Genomic DNA, 23,932 nt, shown 5'->3' on the forward strand with positions numbered 1-23,932 from the left:
ATCTTCGCCTTGGTTTTCAGTTTAAGTCTTATAATCAAAAAGAAGTAACAATATATAGAGGGGAAACGATTGTATACAAAGCCATAAGTACGTCGGGGTCACCATTTGCATTTGTTTAAAGATTTCACAAGTACGTGCATACGATTTGTCAAATTGACACTGGGTATTTCACGTAGCCGACTTAATGTACTGAATTTTCGCTTTTTGTTATTAATCATTCTTTTTATGCCCAATTTTTTCCAGTTTTGGCTTTTTGTATTATTTGTGGCACAGTTGGAAAAAGTTTTGCTCATGTATTTGCCATTTAAATGCTCGGAAAATTTTCAATTCAGAGTAACAAACAAACAAATTAAAATACATTTAGGCAGCTGTGACCAAGTTGGCACCCCGTGCCCACAAACAAACGCACATACACTCACCCCCTCCACCCACAGAACTCAGCCCCCCCCCTAGCCATGTGAAAGAGACCAAATTTACGCAGTGGCAAACTTATATTTTATGATTTTGATTTTACGTAGGCCACAAACACAAAAAAAAAAAAAAAAAAATGAGAAAAAGAAAAACTCTCCTACCCGAGATGTTCTTGTTAAAGAAATCTCTCGACATTTCGTTTAGAGTTTGATAAATTTCAAAAAAGTTCAAAATGAGAACACTTTCGCAGTGTATGTCTAAGGGGGGAATTGTAGCCATATGCTGCACACACACACACCCAGACAATTCAAACGTCAATTGCATTTTAATAACGCACAAAACAAATTTCGTCGAGATTTCAATTTGAAATTCTCAAAATATTCATAGATACATACAGTTGCGAGCAAAAAAATAGTAGCGCAAAACACTTGCCGATATTTATTACTATAACTTGCAAGATAATATTCCGATCTGTGTAAAACCTTTAAGTACCGTTATCAGCAATGTCTAACACTTGTCCATTACATTTTAACTTCACTATTGTAACAAGACAATAACCAGAAACACACAAGGAAAGTGGCAAAAGCTCGTATCGACAATGCTAGAGTAGATTTAATGAAGTGGCTCGCACAGTCGCCCGATCTGAGCCCGATTGAAAATTTGTAGTGCGACGTTAAGTAGGGAGTAGTTGCTGCAAAGCCAACTAATAAAAGAGGTCCTTAGACTGCTACAGAGCGTACATGAAGGGCCATAACACCAGAAAAGTGTTAGTAAATGATAGATTCAATGCCGCGTCGCTGCGCAGCCGCGTTGGGGAACAATGGACATGCCACTAATTATTAATAGGTTGATATTAACCTGGTCTTTATTTTTAAACTATTTCCCTGGAAGAAAACCCTATACTATGATATTTTGTGCTCTTTAAAATATGTGCTACTATTATTTTGCTCGCCTCAATTTGGAACTATTGACACCAAATCTTCATTATTTTCGAAATATCAAAATGGAGTGGTTTTTTTTGTTTATAATATAATTAATAACAGACCGAATAATAAATTTGCATACCAAGAAGTCTCAGTCTTGCCCCGATAACATAACTTTCTATGATATTTATAAAATGGGTGAAGCCACTACTATTTTTTTGCTCGCAGCTGTATATATGAAATATATAGGAATGTCGCCCAGCTGCTTACTTATATCACTTGGAAAATTTAAACACAACTTTAAAACAATTTTGTGCCATCTAACATATTTTCTTTTTGTCTTTCATTCTTCTCTTTGTGTGTCATTTCATCGTTCGTTTTTTTTTTCTCCTTTTTTTTTTTGTCAAACAAAGAGGACATGGCCCAGCCCCAACAATTTGCTGTAATTTAATTAAATGAACACAGCAGCAGGCCAAACGAAACTCAAAAAAAGCAGCGGGCAGCCAGCTAGCTAGCTACTAGTAGAGTGGCCCCCCAGTCTAGACGAAGGGCCACAGGACCTACAGCAGGAGCCAGAAGCCAGGACCTGCTGCCAATTCACATTGCATTGTTCACTGCTCGAAAATGACAAAAGTTAATGCCTAGGCAACTGACGGACAACAAAAGCATCGAAAGCCGAAAGGCAGAGAAGCACAAAAAATTCAACAGAATAGCAGGGGCAGCAAAGCAGGAAAAAACTGGACATAAAGGACACCTGCTGATTAAGATCACAAATTGAAAATCATGCCCAGACACACTACTGAAACACGCCATCATCATTAGTTTCCTTCCATTTATTTGACAGGTGAGGAGAGCGAATTTCTGCTTCTGATTTTATTCAATTAAAACTAATACTTATTGTGGTCTTTGCTACCCAACATCTGGAAGAGTTGCTCCTTCATCCAGTCAATGCTGTATGGTATATAGTGGCCACTCGTTTTATCCTTGACCAAACAGCTTAAGTTCAGAAAGGTCCCCATAAACTCAAATAGATCTTCCAGGCTATAGATAATGTTTCCATTTGTCTGATGACGACGCAAATGCTCTTCGAAGACAAAGCAAAGGGTCTCCAGGCATTGCTTTGGACTTTCATACTCGCAATAAGTGTAATTGTCATCTGATGAACCGTCGGGTCTAACCAGGAGTATTGTGTGGCAATCATTCGACATTTTAATTCCAACTAATAAGAATAAATGTTACACAAATTTAATACATTGAATTATGCATGTACTTACATTAATACCAATTTTCAGTTTTAGTTGTTCCTGCAATGCCGCTTTCTTTAAAAGTGCTTGAAATATTAAAAGTAGCAAGTGAATGAAAAGTTATATTTAGGTAAAAGCCAACTAGATGCTGCTAGTCAATATAACAAAAAGTAAATTACTAAGGTAATTTGATTTTCAAGAAATTCCTGTTTGACAAACTAGAGAAGGGAATAAAAACCGGATTTTTCGATTATTTCTGACTATCGTTTGACTATCGAATCAAAATCACCACTAGCAGAGACTGTCTGACTTTTCGTATAATTTCTGTAATATATTTGTGATGTGATGTATCGCGGGCCCTTCTGAAAACTGCGGGCCCGGGGGAAACCCACCCTCAGTTTTATTTTCAAGAAATTCTTGTTTCACAAACTAGAGAAGGGAATAAAAACCGGATTTTTCGATTATTTCTGACTATCGTTTGACTATCGAATCAAAATCACCACTAGCAGAGACTGTCTGACTTTTCGTATAATTTCTGTAATATATTTGTGATGTGATGTATCGCGGGCCCTTCTGAAAACTGCGGGCCCGGGGGAAACCCACCCTCATTTTTATTTTCAAGAAATTCTTGTTTGACAAAAACCGGATTTTTCGATTATTTCTGACTATCGTTTGACTATCGAAACAACAATACCATTACCAGCGAGCCGCGACCGTTTGACTTTTCGGTTTCCTGACTCTTTGTATTAAGATATGTTCTACAATATCTGAAATATATTATGTATTTCACTAGAAATCTGTGTACGTCTATAACTAAACTAAGTACATGCACATATATACTCTACTTACAGAGAGAAGAGAAGAGAAGTCATAGTAAATGACTGTAATTCCGTTGCTCCTGAGCAAGTGGCGTGTTGAAGGTTATGGAATGGATTGTATGGACTTAAGAATGAAAGTAGTATGAGTAGGATGCCATATTAATAACACAGGCCGACATTTTTGAGGTCATGAAAAAGTGTTTGAAGTTCAATAGGTCTCCTATAGTAATTGGGGGCTGCTTATCACGGCCCTGTACTTAGTTTTTCTCCATCACGTCAGGATTTCGAAAAAAATGCGTTCAAATTATTCAAAATGACCTAATTTGCAATATATTTTTCCATGATATAAGCATAATATTGGACTAAAAACATTATTATTTTATCCTATAAATATATTAGGCTTGATTGAAAATGAATTTACAAAATATCAAAGAGTTATTTCTTTGTTATAATGGATAATATCTTACACTCCGGATATAGTTCTATAATGAGTAAAATTTCAACCAAAAAGTATGCTATAGAGATTTCAAGAACTGTCTGCTTTTAAATTTTAAAGAATTGTGGGAATTTGCTGCGTCTTACAAATTGTATATTAGTTATATGTGCAAACAAGAACTAATTTTCTTACACAAAATATTCTAAAATCCGTAAAAAAAGTTGAAAATTTTTGTTTCAAACTTTCTATAGTATACTTTTGGGTGCCTATTTTTCAACCCCAGATCTCCAGATTTCACAAAATCTATACGTGATGGACAAAAACCAAGTATGCAGTTAGAATCAGCGTACCCGAATTAGTTAAGAACACCTCTCAAGTTAACGTCAGCAAAAATCATGTCGGCCTGTGTAATTAAACTCATTTAAATACTTAATAATTCTAACCAATTAATAATAATTAATTGTTTAAATTAAAATCAATTATATATAATAATAGTTTGGCTGTAAAACCTAAAATTCCATTTTCCCATAGGTACAGAGTAAGGGATATAAAAACCACGATTAAAGGGATTTTCTTTTGGCATTTCTTCGAGTTGTCCCATGTGTGCAATTAGTGACGCAAGAAAGTGACGAGGAGAAATTGGGTGGGCGAGTGGGTGAAGAAAGTAAAAAGGGTTCATTTTCATTTTTACCATCCTTAAGTACGTGCATAAGTTTTCAATTGAATTTTTGAGGTTTTTTTTTTTTTTTTGGACGACCCCTCGTAACATACTTAAAGCACTTTTTTTTTTACTACTCGCTCATAAAAGATTTAAGCATCGAAATGCAATTTGCGCAACCTTCGAGGAAAACTTTTGATTTCGAGTCGAGGCCGAAAACCTTTTATTGGTCTCATTAAACGAAAATGTTTGCGAATTGTTAGGTGGTTTTTCATTCTCTAAGTTTGTGTCGCCGCTTTCGTTTTCTTTTCGCTGCTTAGATTGCTTAGTCCACTCACGTCCTTGGGGGCCTTTGCTTTTACCTTTCTTTTCTCTAAGGTGAACGGCCGAGAGGTGATTTTGAAAAGTTTTTCCTAGCTACCGGTACATGATGGGTGGGTAGGTGGTTTGGTTTGGTGGTGGGGGATTGGGGTTCGATTTTGGTTTGAAGTACTCTAAAAAGATTTGAATGCTTTTCAACTCGACATTTTTGTTGAAGTGGTTTTGGCGAAGGGAAACGTGAACGTGATTCGATTTGGACTCGTTTCATTTTGAATTGAAGTTTGAAACGAACTTTACAATTAAGCTGGCAATGAAGCGCAAACACACAGAGAAAACGAGAGAGAGAGAGAGAGGGAGAGAGAACGAGGGAGATGGAAAGATTTAGGGAATCAGCGAATCAAAGCATCGGAAATGGCTGTTTGAAAAACTTTTCTGAAGCGCCAATCGTCGGAAACTCAACTGAAAATCAAATTAAATTTTCAAAAAATTATTTGTAATTTGTTTTAGCAACTCATTCACACTCATCTCTCGCCTGCATTTATTCACTCACTCTATGCATATTCATATTCATAGAGAGAAAATTGAATTTTCACAAATTATTTGCTTGGTTAGTTTTGTGGCTTCTATAAAATTGTTTGAAAAGCAATGTAGTGACTGAGGGAAAATCCATTCTATTGGGGGCTTCCTCTTCATTATCCTTTCTAGTGAAGGATGAGAGTGTCTGTGCGCATGTATGTATGTATGTGTGAGGTAACTATCTGTCCTTTATGGCAGAAGACTATTCTGTTGTCACATTGAGTTCTGTTTTGTATGACAGTCACAAAGATAGTTCTCCCTCTCTCTCTCTCTTCCTCTATTCTCCTGTTTGGAATTGTTGTAATTGAAATATAAGTGGTCATGGCTGAATGATTTTTCTTAATAAAAGAGGAAAAGCCAAAGACAATTTTCCATTTCCCTTCCAAAGTACAAACGTATTGACTGACAGTTGTATATCTTAACTTAAAAATCGATTGCCATTTTGTCAGTTTTTGTGAAAATTTCAACGCCTTCTGAGCGATTAGGTACCACCACATAATACACACACGCACTCACAAACACACACACACATCAAAATGATAGAATTTCGAGTTATTTTGCGGTATGGTTGGGTTTCTGTCATTGTCGATAAGAACATGATAATGATGTCGTCTAAGTCGCAAAAACCAATAATGAAAATTAATTTCACGCACACACAGACACACACACACAGAGAGGGTGTTACCCACATAGCCCTAAAGCAATTTATGCCAATTTGAGGCGAAGATAGAAAGAGAGAGAGGTGAGGTAACAGAACACTTCCATGCCTGAAATATTTTTGACACCTGCCCGAATTCCTATTGACAGTCTGCCGTCAGTCGTTGAGAGTCGAGTGGCTTGTGCAAATTTCGCCAAACACGCTGATATGAGGAATGAGGGTGGTGAATAGATAGGCACGGCTTTTGCGGGTGTACGCGAACATTTTTGACAGTTATTTTAATGAAATTATGCAAGCACACTTTCACACACTCACACAAATACACACACACACACACACACACTTACGCCCATTCAATGGAGTCGTTCAGAGTTGGCAGGAAATTTGAAATTTCGCTTCGAGCTGATTTGTCACGAATTGCCGCACATAGTTTGTGAGTGTGAGTGCGATCCTGTGTGTGTGTGTGTGTGGGGTGGGAGGTGTTAGGCTCACATATATGGGTTAATAGTATGCAGAAAGAACTGTAAATTCAAACCTGACCAACGTTTTGGTATTCACCACTTTTAGGTTATTTAATTAGCGCCACGAACAGCAAAACTGATAGACCGTTGGCGAATGAAAAGGAAAAGAGGCACTAAACCATATCATTTTGTGGCCAGTAACATTTATTGAATATTACAACGCAAAAATATTCATTAAAATTTCCAAAAAAAAAAAGTTTTTGAAACACTTTTAGGTCGGGTCAACATAAATGCATGTAAGTTACATAATTTGAAAAAGACTAAAGACATAATTTTAAAAACTTGAATAATAGTCATTTATTATATTTTGAGGCAAATAAAAGAAATTGCATAAGAACTATGATTTAACTTTAGTTAAATCTTCATTTAGTTCGTCATTAAACTCTTTTCGTAGAAAGTTGACGGATAGTCAATAATCAGAACAGATAGTCATTGATAGATTAGATTTAAAACAATTTCCGGATAAGGATTTTTAATAAAGTTTTTAATATCATGGCCAACTCTTGGCTGTTCATTGGCAACCTAGGCTTTTCAGTTCTAGGCTTTTGTTTAATCCAAATTATTTGTCCTTTCTTTGTGTCACATAATCGAACTACTTATCGTTGGTTTTTTCTTCAAAGGGAATTCAAGTGCATGTTCCAATCGACTAATAATCAGAACTCAGAATCAAACTCTTTTGACTACAATCGATAGTGAGATACAATTCCCTTCGCCAATTGCTTGTCCTTGTTTTTTTCTCCTTTTTTTTTTTTGCAAATTTCCTTTTGATTTTTCATGATTTTGTCATGTCATTGTCTCTGTCGTAGTGTTTCGCTCTATTCCCAAGTGGTCTCGGTGGAGTTACCCATCGAAAATTACCTTTAGAACACGTGTTGAGTGCGCAGAAAAGTATGCTACCCAAAAAACGAAAACGAAGAAAAGGAAAAGGCAAAAACTTTTATTTGATACGTTTTTGATTTGCGCGTCAAAGTCGCCGGGAAAAACTCAGACAAATGTCAAATGTCTGCGCTGGAAAAGCACACTAGAAAAAAAAAAACCAAAACTGATGATGAGGAGGAAGAAGGCAGGAAGTAAGGAAATCCCACACGTTAGTCTCAAGTGCATCATGACACGTGAGTTTTTCTTTTTCACTGTCGTGTTTGCTCTTTGTTTCTTGTGTAATTTGATTTTCACTGTGAGATTTGTGCCACTTGAAATTGTGAGGGGGAGAGGGAGAGAGAGAGTGTATGTGTGGGGGTGGGGAGAGGGGATTTGAAAAGTTAACGCTACATTTGATGCCGAACAGATGAACAACAAATGCAAAAACGTGTACGGAATTTGCAAATTTCCTTTTTTCGTTTTCTTTCAGTTTTTTGTTTTGTTTTGTTAGGAATTATTTCTGCATATTGTTTTTTTTGTTTTTTGCCGGTTTCTGCGGCCTGAGCTAATAGAAAATTTGTCGATTTCATTTCTCTGGCCCTGTAATTTGTTTTGTCAGCATTTTCGTGTTGATGAAGGCAGTTTTCGTTAAATTTACTGTCACAAATTTTTATCGCTGTTCTTGTTGTTATTGGTGTTGTGAAAACTGCGCACGTATTTGTCGTTTCCATTACAGTTTGTGCTGATTTTGATTTGCTACGCTTTTCCACCTGCTCTCTCTCTCTCTCTCTCTCTCTCTGTCTTTCTCCACCCAAAGGGACTCCCGCTTTCTTCTCCCTTTTCCACCAGTCCTCCCTCTGTACATCCATCTGTCAGTCAATCTCAAATTCACTCAATCAGTCAGAGCTGGGGCCAGTCAACACTTTGCCAACAACTGCCAGAGGGTTCGTGGGTTCGAGGGGATGAGGGGAAGAGAGCTTCCAGCAGCAGGTGTTCCAACACACATTTTTGGTTATATGTTTTTTGTTGCTATTGGGGAGTCACGTTTATTGTTGTTGGAACACGACGACGTTTCTTTTCCCCCCCATTTTTTTTTTTTTTTTTGCCCGCCGACTTATGACTTTTGTGCTCGCTCATAGGCAATTTCTATCCCATATGGATAGAATAAAGGAGAGGGGCCGCTTGGCTGATTGGGGCGTGGCACATTTGTCATACTCAAATTTAAAATTCAATTTACTTGCGTCATAAATTTAATAGCATTGCCGGCAGGCAGTAGAAATGCCAGTTGATTTCGTGTACCACTCTCTCTCTCTATGTGTGTGTGTGAGTGTGTGTGTGTGCGTGTGTGTTGAGTGACTGAGCGTGTGTAGGTGCCTCAAGGGGTTATCAGCTTACTAGATAGATTAGCCATTGCAATCATCGTCATGAAAATGTTAGGGAAAAAAGAGTTTGAATCTTTGATTTATGAGCCGCCAAATCGTAAGCAATAAAATATTTTCGAGGATATTTTTTAACACTTGCTGATAATAAGGCAGAGGTACAACACAAATTCGCTCATTACTTTTAGTTTTGTGGTGCTAATTACTTTTTATTTAACTAGTTAGCCTAATTCATACTCAACCATTTGACTTGGCTTTAGAGAACATTTCTCTCTAATTGCTAAGCTTGTTAGATATTTTGCAAGACTTTTAATCCAAAACCAAGAAGTAAAAGAAAAGGGTCCAACTAACTAAAAAGATCTGAAAAAGGAAACTCGGGCGTATACGTAATATGCTAAACAAAAGTGCGCCAATTAGAAGGGAAATACAATTTTTAAGCTTGTCATCTGTCTCACTTCCCCCTCTCTCTCTCGCCTAGTTCACTCTATTTATATATGTATGTACATATATCTCTCTTTTCTCACAACTAAATGTGCGCCCAACCGCAAAAGCCAAAAAGTTGATTTCTTAACAACTTGAGAAAAAGGGAGACCACAAACCACATAGCAAAATATACATTCATATGGGTGTGTGTGAGTGTGTGACTGTGCTGGCCAAAATTTAAGCCTTGGACCCCAAAAAATGCTCAGTATGAGACCACAGACGATGGCATTAAACCGATATACACACATGTATGAGTGTATGCATCTGTGTGTGTGTGTGTGTGTGTAGGGTTGTCAGTAACTTGTCTACTTGTTGTCTGTATATTTTTTAACTCCTTTTTTTCTGGCTACCCACATTTCAAAATCCACAAAACATCAACACACACAGAGACACATACATACATAAGCGACTAGTATACAAACACATATGGAAAAAGATGAATGCATTTCAAATGAAGACAGGCAAGCTCTCCAATACCCTTTAATAGAGTCTCAATGAATGTTAGTGGCAGTTTGTCATATGCAGAGCTATGAAAGAAAATAGTTCACTTAATTGTTTTAAGGCAAGCAAATGTTGGGAGAGAGAGAGAGAGAGAGCTCCAGGAAATAGGACTCATTCCAAACTCTAAACTTGACCTTGAATATCAATCATCCAAGTACTTAGAGATATAAACTTAATTCCTCTATGAATGAAATTCGTTGAGAACTAAATAAAGACTGGGATAAACTTTCCCAAATTCATCATCATTCTCAACTTTTAGAACTAACCCATTCTATATCCTTGGTAAGAATCGTTTGCCAAGAGTATCCAACGATTCCTTATTTTTACTTTTAAAGTTTCTTATTTATATTTTACGTAAATTTTTGTGGCTTGGCAAAAAGTTGTATTTTTCAGGGGCTGATTTGAGCCTTGTCACGCATGCAAAATAAAACTAAGTCCATTTTAATTGAGTTTTTCTCCATTTTGAAATTCAACATTTTACCAAAATTTATGACAGAGAGATATACACTCTCGTTTGTGAATGTCTGTGTCTGTGTGTGTGTGTGTGTGTATGTGCTGTTTGCATCCATAGAAAGTAATAAAATGCATTTTTAAACATTTTGTCACAGGCGTTTGATTTCATTTTGAGATTTTCATTTCGAGTTGAGTGAAATGGGAAAATTTCATTTCTCTTACACTTTCGATATGCATAACTTTTTGTATTTTTGTGCTTTGTATCTATCCATCTTTATTTGCAGCTCCATTTCTTTGTATGACACAAACACACAAAAAAGTTGTTGTTTGTTTTATTTTCTAATATCAAGTCGCAAAAGATAAATCTCACCCCTTTTTTCTCCCCCCAAACTCAACTTCGTCTTGGGGTACTTCAACGGCTGCTTTTAATGTTCTTGTTTTTCGTTTGAATTTTTCTCGCGGCTTCATCTGTGTAATCGCGACAAGAAAACCAAAAAGGAAACAAGAAAACAAAATAAGTTTTCCCTATAAAAATAAATAAATAACTGAATAACAAAATGTTGTTGCTTATGCTGCGGCTGCTTGCCCTGATGCTTCTGTCTGGTAAACAACAGGAAACGGCAAATGGCCAGCATAAATGTTGTTTCTTCTCTTCCCTGCCCCATGGGAAGGGTGAAAGAGTTTGGGCGGAAGAACTCTAATCTGATTAGGAGGCTTCATTGGACGGAAGTTCTTTAGTTTGTCAGGATGTTCCGCAAGTCAATACAAAATAAGGTCGATTTCCTTAAATCAAATCATATTCATATTGACTTGACTTGGAGGGGTTTACAATTCTTTGAGTTTTCAATGTTTAAATATAAATTTCTTTCGTAAATACATATTTCAAAAGGTAAATTGTCAGTAAATTAAAGTTGTTTAGAATGGGGAATATTAGCTGAAGATATCATGACGTTTTATTGACAATTTTCATATCTTTTTATTGCTACATTCAAAGTGAAATATTCTATAAAAATAAGGAAAAATTGTCTAGAACTTACAAATAAATAAGAATAACATTCTGTGAACGAATTGTGGAATCGATTTTGTTTACCTCCTCAATGAAGTTGGGCTTTTATTTTGGTTCGTTGGGTTTTTTTTTCTTGAATTAATTGGCAAAATCAACATCTTTAGTCCTTATGGCCCAATGCGTACCGTAAATCGTTTATTTTTGGCCCACTAAATTTTCTCACCGAGAACTGAACAAAATGTTCTCCATTTCCATGTCCATGTTGAGCATATTGGATTGTTGGCTGCCACCTCATTCTCCCCCCTTAACCATCCACTGCTACACACACACACACACACAGAGAGAGAAACCCAAAAGCAGATTAGCAAAGTTTGTAATTACGTTGGTAATTGATTAGGTTCGAACAACAAAACTGCTAATAAGATTATTGCAGTTGAGAACAAACCGAGCTGAAAAAACAAGCCCTTTCTCGCCCCACACCATGGCCCAACGGCGGCAAACCAAAATCGAATTGAGTTTTGCATGGAGGTGAGGCAGGCAGGGCGAAGCATCCTTTTTAGTCGCTTCTCCCCTCCGTCCTCCTCTCTATCTCGACTAACTGGACTTGTGTGTTTGCCGGGGCCACAATAAGCTCACGCAAGCCGGAAGAACAACAATCGACCACCGAAATAACAATGGATTTGACGGCGTTTCCCAGTTTTTAGGGGGTATTGTTAATGGCATTGCCACGCACATCCTCATCACCATCATCATCATCACCATCATCAGCAGCAGCACGAAGGAATTGCAACTGGAGCTGGCGGATTGAGGATTTCAAACTGGCAATGGGCCTGCTATTACCCCCAACTGGAAGAGTTGAAGGGTAGATAGAGGAGACACAAACAATTTAGCGGCGTTGCAATGTGGATAAACAATCACTGGCTAAGAACAAAGAGACATCCAGAGAGAAAGCAACAAAGATTGCCAATGGCAGCTTTCATCCTTCTCGATGATGTCCTTAACAGACAATTTTAAACTGTGTTTATACGTATTCTTTTCTCTTTGTCATAGTAACAAATTTTTTGCTCTTTACAACAAATTATCGAACAAGTTTGCGGTTGGGTTAGGTAAAATTTTGAAATTCAATTCACAAAATCGTAATGACAAACGTTTACATCAATTGAAACTTAAAATGCCTCCTATCCCTTGGACAGGTATATTTGGATCTCTACAACATCTTGGATAAAATGATAAGATACATATTCCTCGATCTATTGGCCATTTCGTTCGTTCTTAATTATCATCAGTAGGTGCAAAGAATGCGATTAAAATTCTGTGCGGCGTTTGCCACTCTTACTGAATCCTGGCAGTCATCGATCACACTACAAATAGAGCTCGAATTACGCACACGCATACACGCACCTGCACTCTCATTCACCCACACACATGTAGACGAGGCAAAGTGAATTCGATTTGGAGCGGTTGGGAAACAAAAGAAAAAAGAATTGGCAACCTTTTGGGAATCGCTGCAATTTTGCACGTGAACACGCTGCTCATCCTCATACGCGTCCTTTCTATTTCTATCTTTGTCTCTTGCATTTCCCTCTTTACTTCGCTTTGGCTGATTCTCTGGTCGTGTCGGTTAGTTCGCCTCCATATCACTTCCAGTTCACTTGACAGATATGGTGGAGGCGTGGCCCAAAACGCCTTGCCTATGTTTTTCTCCTCCTTTATCCTTTCGCGTTCTATTCTAAATGCATTGGCATTGCGGCCTGCTGGGAAAGAGAGAGAAGCATGCTACTCCTCCTCCTAGTTGTAGGGATATCAGCTAGAGGTGTAGCAGATGTATAGATTTGCCGTGTTGCAGCAGCACGGTGGGTAGAAATTCTCGTGGCACTGAAATTGTTATTTTTGTTGTTCTGGTTCAGGGCAACTAACCCAGTTTTTGCGCTTTTCACTGATTGAGACAAAAATTGATGCGGCTTTTATGACAGGCACTATTCCAACCAACAGCCCCCAATCTTCAGCCCTTCCCCATCTATCATCTCATCTCTCTCGCTCTCTCTCTTTCTCTTTCTCTCTTACTTTTGGGATATTGCATATTGATTTGGCAAATGTGCCAGGGAATTACTTTTGGGACTTAACAGATTCACTACAAGAACTAAAACTATTGAAATTTTTTGATTTTTTTACTAGTTTTTCATCTTGTAATTGTAGAATATTAGGGTTTTAAATCACAATCTTTTGGTAACAAAACTCCATCACATTGAATTCCAGGACTTCCACACCTGCTTCTCCTTTCTAAGACATTAAAAATATCCTGGCTAAATAAACCTCCTTATTATTGACGCTTGCCAAAAACTTGTTCCCTGTAGCCATAATCAAAAGCCAAAATATTGGAAAATGCCATGGCCATACAATGTGAAATGTATGCATCCTACATAGTACCCTTCCCTCCCTCTACTCTCTTGATAATTCCCCACCATGTCAAACACACAATCGTGCACTGTCGGTACCTTCATCTTTGCCGTTTTTGCTGTCGACAACAAGAGAAGAAAACTTTTCCACGCATGATTTAAATGCGAATAAATCTTGCGTTAAGACTAGCCGAACCAAAAACTCTAAAAGACTTGGAGATTTCAGATTATGCAATGTGTGACGGCGGCGGCGGCGGCGGCGGCTGCGTCACGTAGTTTGGGTAAATTTTGTTTACACGTTTTAGTTTTCGAAGGAACTCCCGCCGCCACCCTCGCTCTTACACACACAACCACACACACACAATTGGCATAAACTTTTTCATATGCAAATCGCAAGTTTAGCAAAATATTTCGTTTATTGTTGAAGTTTTCCCTTTTAGTTTGTGTTGAGCTTCGTCAACATTTTCCATCCATCCGAAAAAAAAGAGAAATAATAAAAAGAAAATATATAAATAAAAGAAAAACTTCTGTGATAAATTGTTCTCCCAAGGACTAGAATGAGAAATTTTTATATAAAAATCATGACACCGTTTTATTGATTTAATTTTGTTTTTCTTTCTGTGTGTGTAAGTGTGTGTGTGTGTATGTGTGTTGAATGCCATATACAATTATATATACACACATATATATATGTACATGTTTAGATTTTACTTAACCAACTTGATGTTTTATCACTAGATTTACGTTCTCGCTATTTACTGTATCCTCCGTCTTTCTTAAGATGGTATCAGCAAATTTGAAATATCAAATGTCCTTGCAGGAGCTAATCAAATTCGGTTAGGCAAATTGTATAAAGCTCCATTGAAAACTCCAATCGGAAAATTAGTTTAGTACATGGAAATAAGCATTGAAATAGCAATTAAAAAGTTTGTTTCGATTAAGCTTAAAGTCTTTTGGAGGAATATCGGTCAAATGTTAATATTCAAAAACGATTGGATGTTAACATTTGACCAGTTTGAAATGAATGAAACTTTTCCACTCCATTTTAAGAAGGGCAATTTTATCAGAATTAATGAAAGTTCAGACAAATCAATTGAACTATCAATCGGACTTTTTGATTCATAACAAATCTCATTAAATTTAAGTTTTAAAAACTTTAAAGTCTAAAATGATATTTGAACTCCTGCAAGGGAACAAGTAATCGAATCGGTAGATACCGAAATAAAAATTTACAAGAATTTAGTTAATTACAATATTACAATTTTGCTTTAATTAATTCTAGTTTATACTTAAACATCTATACAGAACACACAGCCTTGCTTTGTTTCTCTAAAAAATTACACTTAACTTGTTAATTATATTCTTTTTTTTACACATTTAATTACACCCAAGAGAAAGTGCTTAAGCCTAAATAGAAAGTGAAAACTGGGGGATAGTTGGTTAGAAAGGAAAGGATGAAAGATAATAGTGAAATAAGTTCTTTTTTTTTTGTTTTTTAAAGCCACATCCAGATAGTTTATATAAAATGCTTAGTACTATTATATTTATATTCTAGACTAGACAACAAAAACCAAAAGCCAAAAACATCAAATTCTTAACTGAAATACAAATACTGTGATAATACCCTTCTATTTCGCAGTGGGTTAGTATATATTAGTTCTCACACTTGATTGATTTGTCAATGCCAGGCCAATATTATTGATTAAAGTGTAAGAGTTTTTTTTTTCTTTTTGTTAATTTTATTTTTACATTTTTTTTGCATTTTTTTAATAAAATTACTTTGCTTTTCAAACAAAATTAAAAAGCAAATGCCTTCTCCTGGTACAAATAATAAATTATCGTACAAAGGCTTCTCTTTTTACAGTTAACTCTTCTTAATTTTTCTTAGATTCCTCTTATTGAGTTTCCAACTAAAATTTACAAGTTCCTTAGAATTTTTATGTGACAGCAATTCGGTTTATGGGGCAGCAGCAAGATTCTTCTTCAGATTCTTCTCTCCACGCTTAATGGGCATTTATATTTATATATGTACAATATGAAGAAGAAACGAGATGATGATCCAATAGCAAAATATATATCAAAAAAAGAACGTTGGCATACAACTGCAACGACAAAGAGAGACAAAAGAAAATGTGATAAACTAAAATTTTCATTTTAGTATGAGGCTAAGAACTTACAATGTTTGTTGAACTCTTCCCTAGCAAGAGAGAGAGAGAGATAAGATATTCGCAAAATAGAAAACTTTCCACCAATCCAATCCAATTTTCATCCAGGAAATAAACGTTTACATGGAAACTAATTAGAAAGAAAGAAAATTTTACATAAATTTAAATGCCAATAAATTTTAGAATATATTTAACAACAAATTCAATGCAAATAAATTAACAAGGCAATTTTCAGGATTACTCTCAACTACGTTAAGCAATAAGGGAAATAAATAATACAAATTTTCTATCTAAAAGATACATACTATTTCTGATTGCAAAAGTTATCTAAGTTATAGCATGTTTTTGATGTTTTGATTCGATTGCTGGTCGTCTGCCTAAAGGTTTTTTATATGGCCAATATTTACTTGTAATAATCTTTGCGAGACGAATTGAATGTGAGAGAAGTCATAGTTAACCATTTTCGAAAGTTTTTCGAAAGGAGTAGAAAGTAATGAATGTAATAATGTAGAAAGTAGTTCATGTCATAGCCAAAATTACTTGACTGTTCTACAAATACATTAATATGCTTTTAGCTTTGCTCTTCTAATCTTAATTACTTTGCTTTTCATTAGCATAAAGAAATGTCTTAGTAATCGTTTATGTCATCGAATTAGAATTCTTTTACTATATTCAAGATACTTGAAATTAAATTCAATATGAAATATGAGTAGAGATCGAGGCCAAATAAAAGTCACATGCAGAAATTGACATTAACAAGCTTAAAAACTATAAACTAAACTGATTCTGCCTGACTTTAGATACCGATCACGAATATAAAACATAATAATCTTTCCCTTAGCTCGTATTTGAGAAAATAAAATCCTGTTGAATCGCTTTTGTGGACATTTCATTTTTTGATATTGTGCAGAACAGAAAACATAACTTTATTTAGATATATATGTATATATGTATGCAGAATATGGAAAATAGATACAGGTGTGTGTGTGTATAACGTAGTGTGCAGGTGTATATATGAGCTGTTTTTGGGTGTGTGTGTAAACGAGTTTTACATAAAAAGAAAAGTAAGCTATGGGTGTTGTTGTGAACAGAAAATATATATATATAGATTGTATGTATATATACTATCAGATTGTTGTTTAAACATATCCAGACAGAGAGCGACAAAAGTTTATAAAAATAAAAAGAAAATAATAATTAAGATCTAAGAAAAACTTCATAAACATAAATTTTGATTTCATAGTTTGATTTTTTTTTTTTTTTTTTTTTTTTTTTTTTTGCGTGTTTTTGGTTATTGATACATTTTTGTTGGTTTCTTTACAAATCTCTTAAGTAACACTCAGAAGCGAATGAGAAATGATACGTTGTGTGTTTTTTGAACTATAGACTAAAAGTTTTGTTTATATAATAATAATAATAATATTAAATTAAGTTTAACAAAAACATATTTGCTTCAAAAATTCAGTACAAATAAAAAATAAATCTTGTGTTTGTGTGTTTTAATAACAAAAATCAATAAAGAAGTCGTAAAAGCTAAGATAATCCATTGAACAAAACAAGTAACTTGTATTTTTTCTTTTACTTAACTAATTTTAGTTTCCGTTTACTTTTTTTTCTTGAGTTTTTTTGGGTGTTTTTTTTTTTTTTGTTTTTAAGAACTTCATGGTAGAGCAGTAAAAACTATCGGTTGATCACCATCTCTAATGTAATTTATCGACAGTTTTTTGCTGCTCTATAATTGTGACTGATGATGAACAAATCAGAACAAAAAGTACTAACTACTACTATGTATATATATATATATAAAAGTTTTTATATATCGAGGAAATTGAACAGATTTTGTCATGTTGGGGAAAAAAATAAAAAGAAAGAAGAAATTGTATGGTACGACAGTTTAAAAAAATTAGGCAAAAACAAGTCGTAAAAAGATCAAAGTGAAATTGAAATTATAACCAACTTTTTTGTGGCTGGAAAGGAATTACAGGGTATCATTGATTTCTTTTCTCTTTTCGTTTCTTTTTTTGTTTAAAGGGGGAAGGGTATACGTTTTGCTACTTCAAACATTTAACGTGCTAAATTATATGCATATATATATATATAGGATAAATTGTGCGTGGGTGTGTGTGTGTGTGTAAAATGTCTCTTTTTGGCACATATTTTTCATGTCTTTTTCTTTCAAAATTGTATACGTACAACGTAGGCTTCTTCTCGACTGATTCTTTTTCATTATTATCTTTTAATTGCTGGGTTTTTCTTTCATTCGGTTAAACATTTTGTTTCTCAAACGCTCGCGCGCTCCACACACGGGCGGACTTTGGGCGCAACCCCCCATTTTGCTTTTGCTTCATCGCTCTCTTTTCTTCATTTTCGCATTTTGACTACTCCATTTGACAAATTAATTTCGTTTGCTAATATAAACATGTTCGGTTGATTGCTCCAAATTGATGTCTACTCCGTTCCTTCCCGTTTCGCCTTAGTAGGGCTTTGAGGCGTCTTTGGGCTTCTTGAGTTGCACCTTCAAGCGTTTTGTGCCCACTTGGAAACCATTCATGGCCTTAATGGCCACTTGAGCCGAATCGGGATTATCGAATGAGACGAAGCCAAAGCATTTCGATAGACTGGTCTGTTTATCGATAAACACCTTGGCCGAAATCACATTGCCAAAGGGTAAAAAGGTTGAGGCCAAATCCGTATCAGTGAATTCTTGCGGCAGATGATATATGAAAAGATTACAGCCTTCGGGTCCTGAAAAGACAAAAGAAAGAAAATTGAGTTTCAAAAACCATTGCATACTTTTTTGGAAACAGAATAGAGTACATATATGTAATTCGGATAAGAAACGTGTCTGCCTTTTATTGAAACACACACAGTTGATATCACACTTAATTTAGATTATTGTGCACAGTAACTGAAAACTTGATTTCAGACAGAAACTAAAGTCAAGACAATTTTCACCTGTGCCAAATGGGTAATTAATTAAGCCAGCAAACATTCTAAGCGCCAAAGAAACCCACTATGAATATAATGAGCAGACAAAAGCTGAAATTATATGATGAGGACAGACGATAGTCAGTGGTAAGGGGAGACGAGTCAGCTGATTGCCAAAACGGATACGGAAATGAGGCGTTCAAGTGTGTGAGTTAGACGAGACCGAGTCGAGTGTTGCGTGTGTGCGTGCATGTGTGGGAGGAGCGTGAATGGTTGACATTTTGTTTAGTAGCACGTGCCGTCTCTCGGCTGCCAGCCCTTTTCCTCATTTTGGCACACTGTTTCCTCTGCTCTTGCCACCTCCCTTTATCGTTGTCATATTAACAGATGCCGCCTCCATCGCGTAGTGCTGCGGTTGCACTTTTCGTGCAAATTACTGTCAACGTCAGCCAGCCGGCGGCGGCATCAGCAGCAGCAGCAGCAGCAGCTGAGGCCACGTCAGCAGTCGCGTTTTCACTTTCGTAATGTTGCTGGCTGATGCCTTTTAATGACAACGAGTCAACCATACACTCTCTCACATACTCACACAGAATGCTTCAAGTGGCAGTTGGCATTTTGTGGGTTTGCAATTTTTTTTCTCTTTCTAGAGAAATTTCTTCTTTAATTTTCACTCTTTATTTCCTTCCTTTCCCTCTTCACACATTGGTGGCTCATCATTTGTGTAATTGAATAAGTTTGTGCCTCTTTTGCCCCTCTCAATCAATCAGTCAGTCAGTTAGTCATTGACGTCATTATTGTATATGCCCAGAGTCCTATTAATAACATCGATATGACGACTGACATCCTTTTGTCAATGGGGTAGAGCATAAAGCTTACAATGGATGTGATATTTCTTCGCTCCTCATCTTTGCCCGCCGTCTACCTCCGTCTACCTGCATTAATTGACTTATAGGCCATGTAATTGTTGTTGCTTCTGTATCTCAACGCGACAGTGAGTGAGTGTGATGTCTTTGTAATTTTGCCCACACCTATCAATTAATTTAGAGCTCACATATACATATCACCTGAAGAGCATGGTGAAGTAGAGAGGGAGAGGGAGAGGGAAAATGGGAATGGGAATGGCAAATGCATAGGTAAGAAGATTCCCTTGTCTAATTAAGAGGCATGAGTGCCAATTAAAAACGCTGCTGGCTATTGAATTACATACAACGACAACGAGAGAACGACAATGACTAACAAGCGGCAACACGTGTGCAAAATGGACAACAACTATAACAACCATTACGGGAGGCGATAGCAACGAGAGCAAGATAAACGAAAATTCTCAGACTTCTTAATAACAATAATAATCATAATTAAATGAACGAGACACACGCAGAAAACAAGTGAAAAAACATCAAAAATTGTTGTCAGGGTAACAACCAAACCGTACACAGAAATGTATCATAATATTTAAACGTCCAAATTTTCCCCAGGGAGAAAAAATTTACTACGAAAATGTGCATACTATTTAATATTATTTCTTTTGGTATGTAAAAACTGTTGATGAACATGCCAAAGATATATTTTTCTACTTCAGAAATGCAAGAATGAAAATGTAGCATACATACTGGGGCAAAAACGAGTTTAAAGGTCAGATCAAACTTTAACCAAATTCAAAGTGTTTCACGCGACGCTTTGACAAGGGATTTAATGGATGTCAGACAGTAAAATTTTCAATTGAAAGTTAAGGAATGATTAAGAACCTAATCCTAGGCGTTAATATATCAGTTGTAGAAGATGAAGCTTTAATAGTAGTCGCCTATTTCTGTAAGTTATTCCAGTAAATCTAACTAGCAAAAAAAAAAAAAAATAGAAGGGGGATAAAAATATTTTAAAAATTCCAGATTGTTGCAATCGCTTTAGAGCAAGAGTAGGAAAGTAAAAGTAGAGAGAAGCAGCAAAAGGCAGAGGAAAAAGATAGCTGCAGATAAATTCACAACATGTGGAAATTTATCAAATGACGACAACAACGACAACAGGAAACAACTTATAAGCATGTAGACAGAAAGACCCAGGCCCAGGATCAGGTCCCAAGCCCAGAGAACCCAGTAAAATTAAGCAGGAAGGAAACACAACAGATAGAATAAGAGTGGAGAGGGTGAGAAAGAGAATGGTAGAGTGAAAAATATAAAGAAGTAAATAAATATAACGCTTTAAATGTGCACAGAAGGGGGGAAAAAATAAGAGAGAATAAATATGACAGTGACAGACGATGGGATTCCATGGTGGTTCTCTTCCCGTCTTTGGCTCTCCTCTAGAGAAGAGATTGTGTTGGGGAGTTGACCTCTAAGGCAACAGCATAACCATTTGGACCTCTTCCGGCTGTTGTAGGAACACAGTTCGGAGGGGCAGCCTGCAGCCCACTGGTTTAAAGTCATGTGCATAAGCCGGAAGTTGGAATATAAAATAAGCAAATGCTTGGACTGAAATAGCCGGCTAAGAGAGCAGCAATGGAAAGGTGGGGGGATGGGTGCAGAGCAGCTGGGAGATGACAGCTGCTTGGGGAAGTCAAAAGATTTGCGACTTATGTTGCTAGAGAGATCCAGCTATAAATTCAGCCAACCAACCAACCAACCAGCAAGTGAGTGATTATGAAGAGCCAAACACATACACAGAGAGAAAAATGGATTAGAATTGAATGAAATTCGAACTAAAACTGATTTTTATATGCAAGGCAAGGATCCTGCCATTGAAAATAACTAACAAAACTAATAAAATGGAATTCAAAACAATATCGAAAACCTTTCCACAATCAGCTAGCTATATGCAACAAAATCAATAAAATTTAAAGAGACAGATAAACTACCAGAAACAACTGATATATTTTAAACCGTTGCGCTTCTATATGCACCCATAGAACCAATTCGGCTTCGGTCATGCCCTTGAGAGGAAGATAGAAAAAGAGGGATAAACACACACACACACACATGAAAAAAGATTAAAAGAATGAGAGAGAGAGGCTTTGCCTAACATTGCAGGCGACAGCCAAGAAAATGGCTACAAAAAATGCAACAAAAAAATGAATAAAATCTGTTACAGGGGGGCAAGAAACTACTGCAGTCGAAGGAAGCTCTAGACAGGCGGGTAAAGAGGATATGTCCAACAAGATGCATCAATAGGGAAAACGTCGCCGACATCGTCGCTTCGACTTGGCGGATGCCGCAGCTTTTGCTCAACGGAAGAGGAAAATGCAATATAGGAAATCGTTTTTCGCACATAGCGCAACCAAACATAAAAAAGGCAGAAAAAAAAGGAAAAACTCAAGAAAATGGGAAAAAGAATCCCGAAAAAATGCTTTGAAAGACAAAACAGGAAGTTTATTTGTATGGGAAATAAAGAAAACTGTTATACATATTCTTCTTTATTTCTCCTTTTTCGTCTTTTTTGGTGGTAAACACAATTTATGGATAAACGAAAGAAAAGCGCTGCAAAGTATGCACCGAAAAATGCAAATGGCTGAGGAAAACTTTATCTGAGACTCTATTTAGCGATTAAGCGAATTTTGTTAGGTCTTGAAACGCAAAATTTAAACTCGAACTAAGAGACTTAATTGAACTATTAGAAAATGAGGAGAAAATAATCCATTAACGTTTAAAAATTACTTAATGAACTCTTACCTACATAGATCAAACATTATGGTAGTAAAAGAAAGCAATGTAATAAAACTAAATAATGTTATTATAGTTATTCAGATTCCTACTTTAACTACTAAATATAGTCTTATATTGCTTCAATCTGCATATATCATATATTAATCTCTTTGGAAATGCAACCTTTTTCTTTCCCCTTTTTAAATCAAACTTAAATGCACATTTTCCTCCTGCCAAACAGTATTCCAAAACCTGCTTATAACTCAATTTTATCCCTTCCAAAATTTCATTTTGGCCAAGTCAAGCAGTTTATCTCATACCAACAGTTGCCACTTATTTCACATTCCCCCCAACTAATCTATCCTTTATCTTAATGCTTAGAGTTAAAGCTTTTTGCTACTGCTTCGATGACTGCTGACACAAATCCTTCAATGCCAAAAAAAGAAAAAACATGGAAAAAACAAAAATCAATAAGATCAATCATCTGTGTATATGCTACACGTTGCTGCTACATCTCCTATTGCTGTCCAACAAACATATCCTGTTCTGCTCCTTCCTCCACCCCCTTAAGACGTATCTAACGTGAATTTATGGGGCAACATTCTCAAAGATGGAGCTTAAATTTTTATCAGCTTTTGACACAGTGTAAATATTACACACTTGACACACAATTCCATTAGTCAGCGGAGAGACTTGCCTCAAAAGTGGACTGGACTCAAGAGGAGGGGTTGGGGGAGAACACTCGATGTCGATATCAGAAAATATTGCAATTGCAGTAGAGCAAAGTGAGAATTTTCCTTTTGGCACACATAACATTAAAGTTGCAAACGACTTGGGAGCAGGAGGTGGTTGGGCGGGTGGGGGTTACCACCAATAGAAGCTAAGCAGATACGACAAGCATGTGTAAAGCGATGGCCAAAAGGAGCGTGGTGAAAGGGAGTTGCAAAATGCAACGGAAAATGTTTTGGCATTGCACTTTTTGCCATATTTCCGGTTACATAAGCAAACCAGTCAGACATATAGAAAGAGATAGAGTTGAAGAGAAAGAGAGCGAGAGAGAGAGTCAGACAGTTGGAGAGGAGAATTCTCTATAGAGTAACCAAGTCATGCCATCATCATATACGTGTATCTATAGAAGCATTCATATGTGTTCTATATAATATATATACAAATACATACATATAGATATAGGTATATGTATAATAGTGAGATATATTTTCGCAGTTGACTGACTTGCGGGGGTGGACTTCTCTAGTCTACTCTTTCTTCACTTTTTTTTATGCGACTTTCTTTATGGATTTGCTGCTGCTGCTGACTCATGACGTCGCCGAAAAATTCTCTTCCCCAAGGATAAAGGGAATGGAATGGGGGGGGTCTCTTGTTGTTATTGTCTAGAAGTAAAACAAATTGCTCATGTTATGCGACATGTGAGCTGCCATGTTTACTTCGCTTGGTTTGCTTTTTGAAAGCCATGAGAATGTATATAAAGAGAAAAGAGTGGGAAATATAGAGAGCACAGAGAATTGGGGAAAAAACAATGATAACTGCACTAAAAGAGAGAAGCA

The 23,932-nt window shown here is 36.3% G+C and overlaps 1 protein-coding gene and 2 long non-coding RNA genes across 6 annotated transcripts in view; all 3 read right to left on the bottom strand.

The window, feature by feature from the left end:
- Positions 1-2,151: 2,151 nt before the first annotated feature.
- On the bottom strand, positions 2,152-2,809 carry LOC137581414 (uncharacterized). The gene is made up of 2 exons (XR_011033140.1): positions 2,609-2,809; positions 2,152-2,553 (listed from the first exon to the last, which is right to left on the bottom strand). It is a non-coding gene; the product is annotated as an uncharacterized lncRNA (long non-coding RNA).
- Positions 2,810-15,358: 12,549 nt separating this feature from the next.
- Positions 15,359-15,938, bottom strand: LOC137581093 (uncharacterized). Its single transcript, XR_011033061.1, has 2 exons — positions 15,820-15,938; positions 15,359-15,744 (listed from the first exon to the last, which is right to left on the bottom strand). It is a non-coding gene; the product is annotated as an uncharacterized lncRNA (long non-coding RNA).
- Positions 15,939-18,171: 2,233 nt separating this feature from the next.
- The window catches only part of bru1 (bruno 1), a 111,156-nt gene continuing 105,395 nt past the window's right edge, over positions 18,172-23,932 (bottom strand). For all 4 annotated transcript variants that reach the window (XM_068295708.1, XM_068295709.1, XM_068295710.1 and 1 more), the window contains one exon: positions 18,172-18,552. In XM_068295708.1, coding sequence (XP_068151809.1) covers positions 18,281-18,552 — 272 coding nt within the window. In that variant the 3' untranslated portion in view covers positions 18,172-18,280. The remainder of the gene's footprint in view (positions 18,553-23,932) is intronic.

Source organism: Drosophila tropicalis, unplaced genomic scaffold (assembly GCF_018151085.1).
Source record: "Drosophila tropicalis isolate 14030-0801.00 unplaced genomic scaffold, ASM1815108v1 contig_845, whole genome shotgun sequence".
In the NCBI taxonomy this organism is placed as follows: Eukaryota; Metazoa; Arthropoda; class Insecta; order Diptera; family Drosophilidae; genus Drosophila; species Drosophila tropicalis.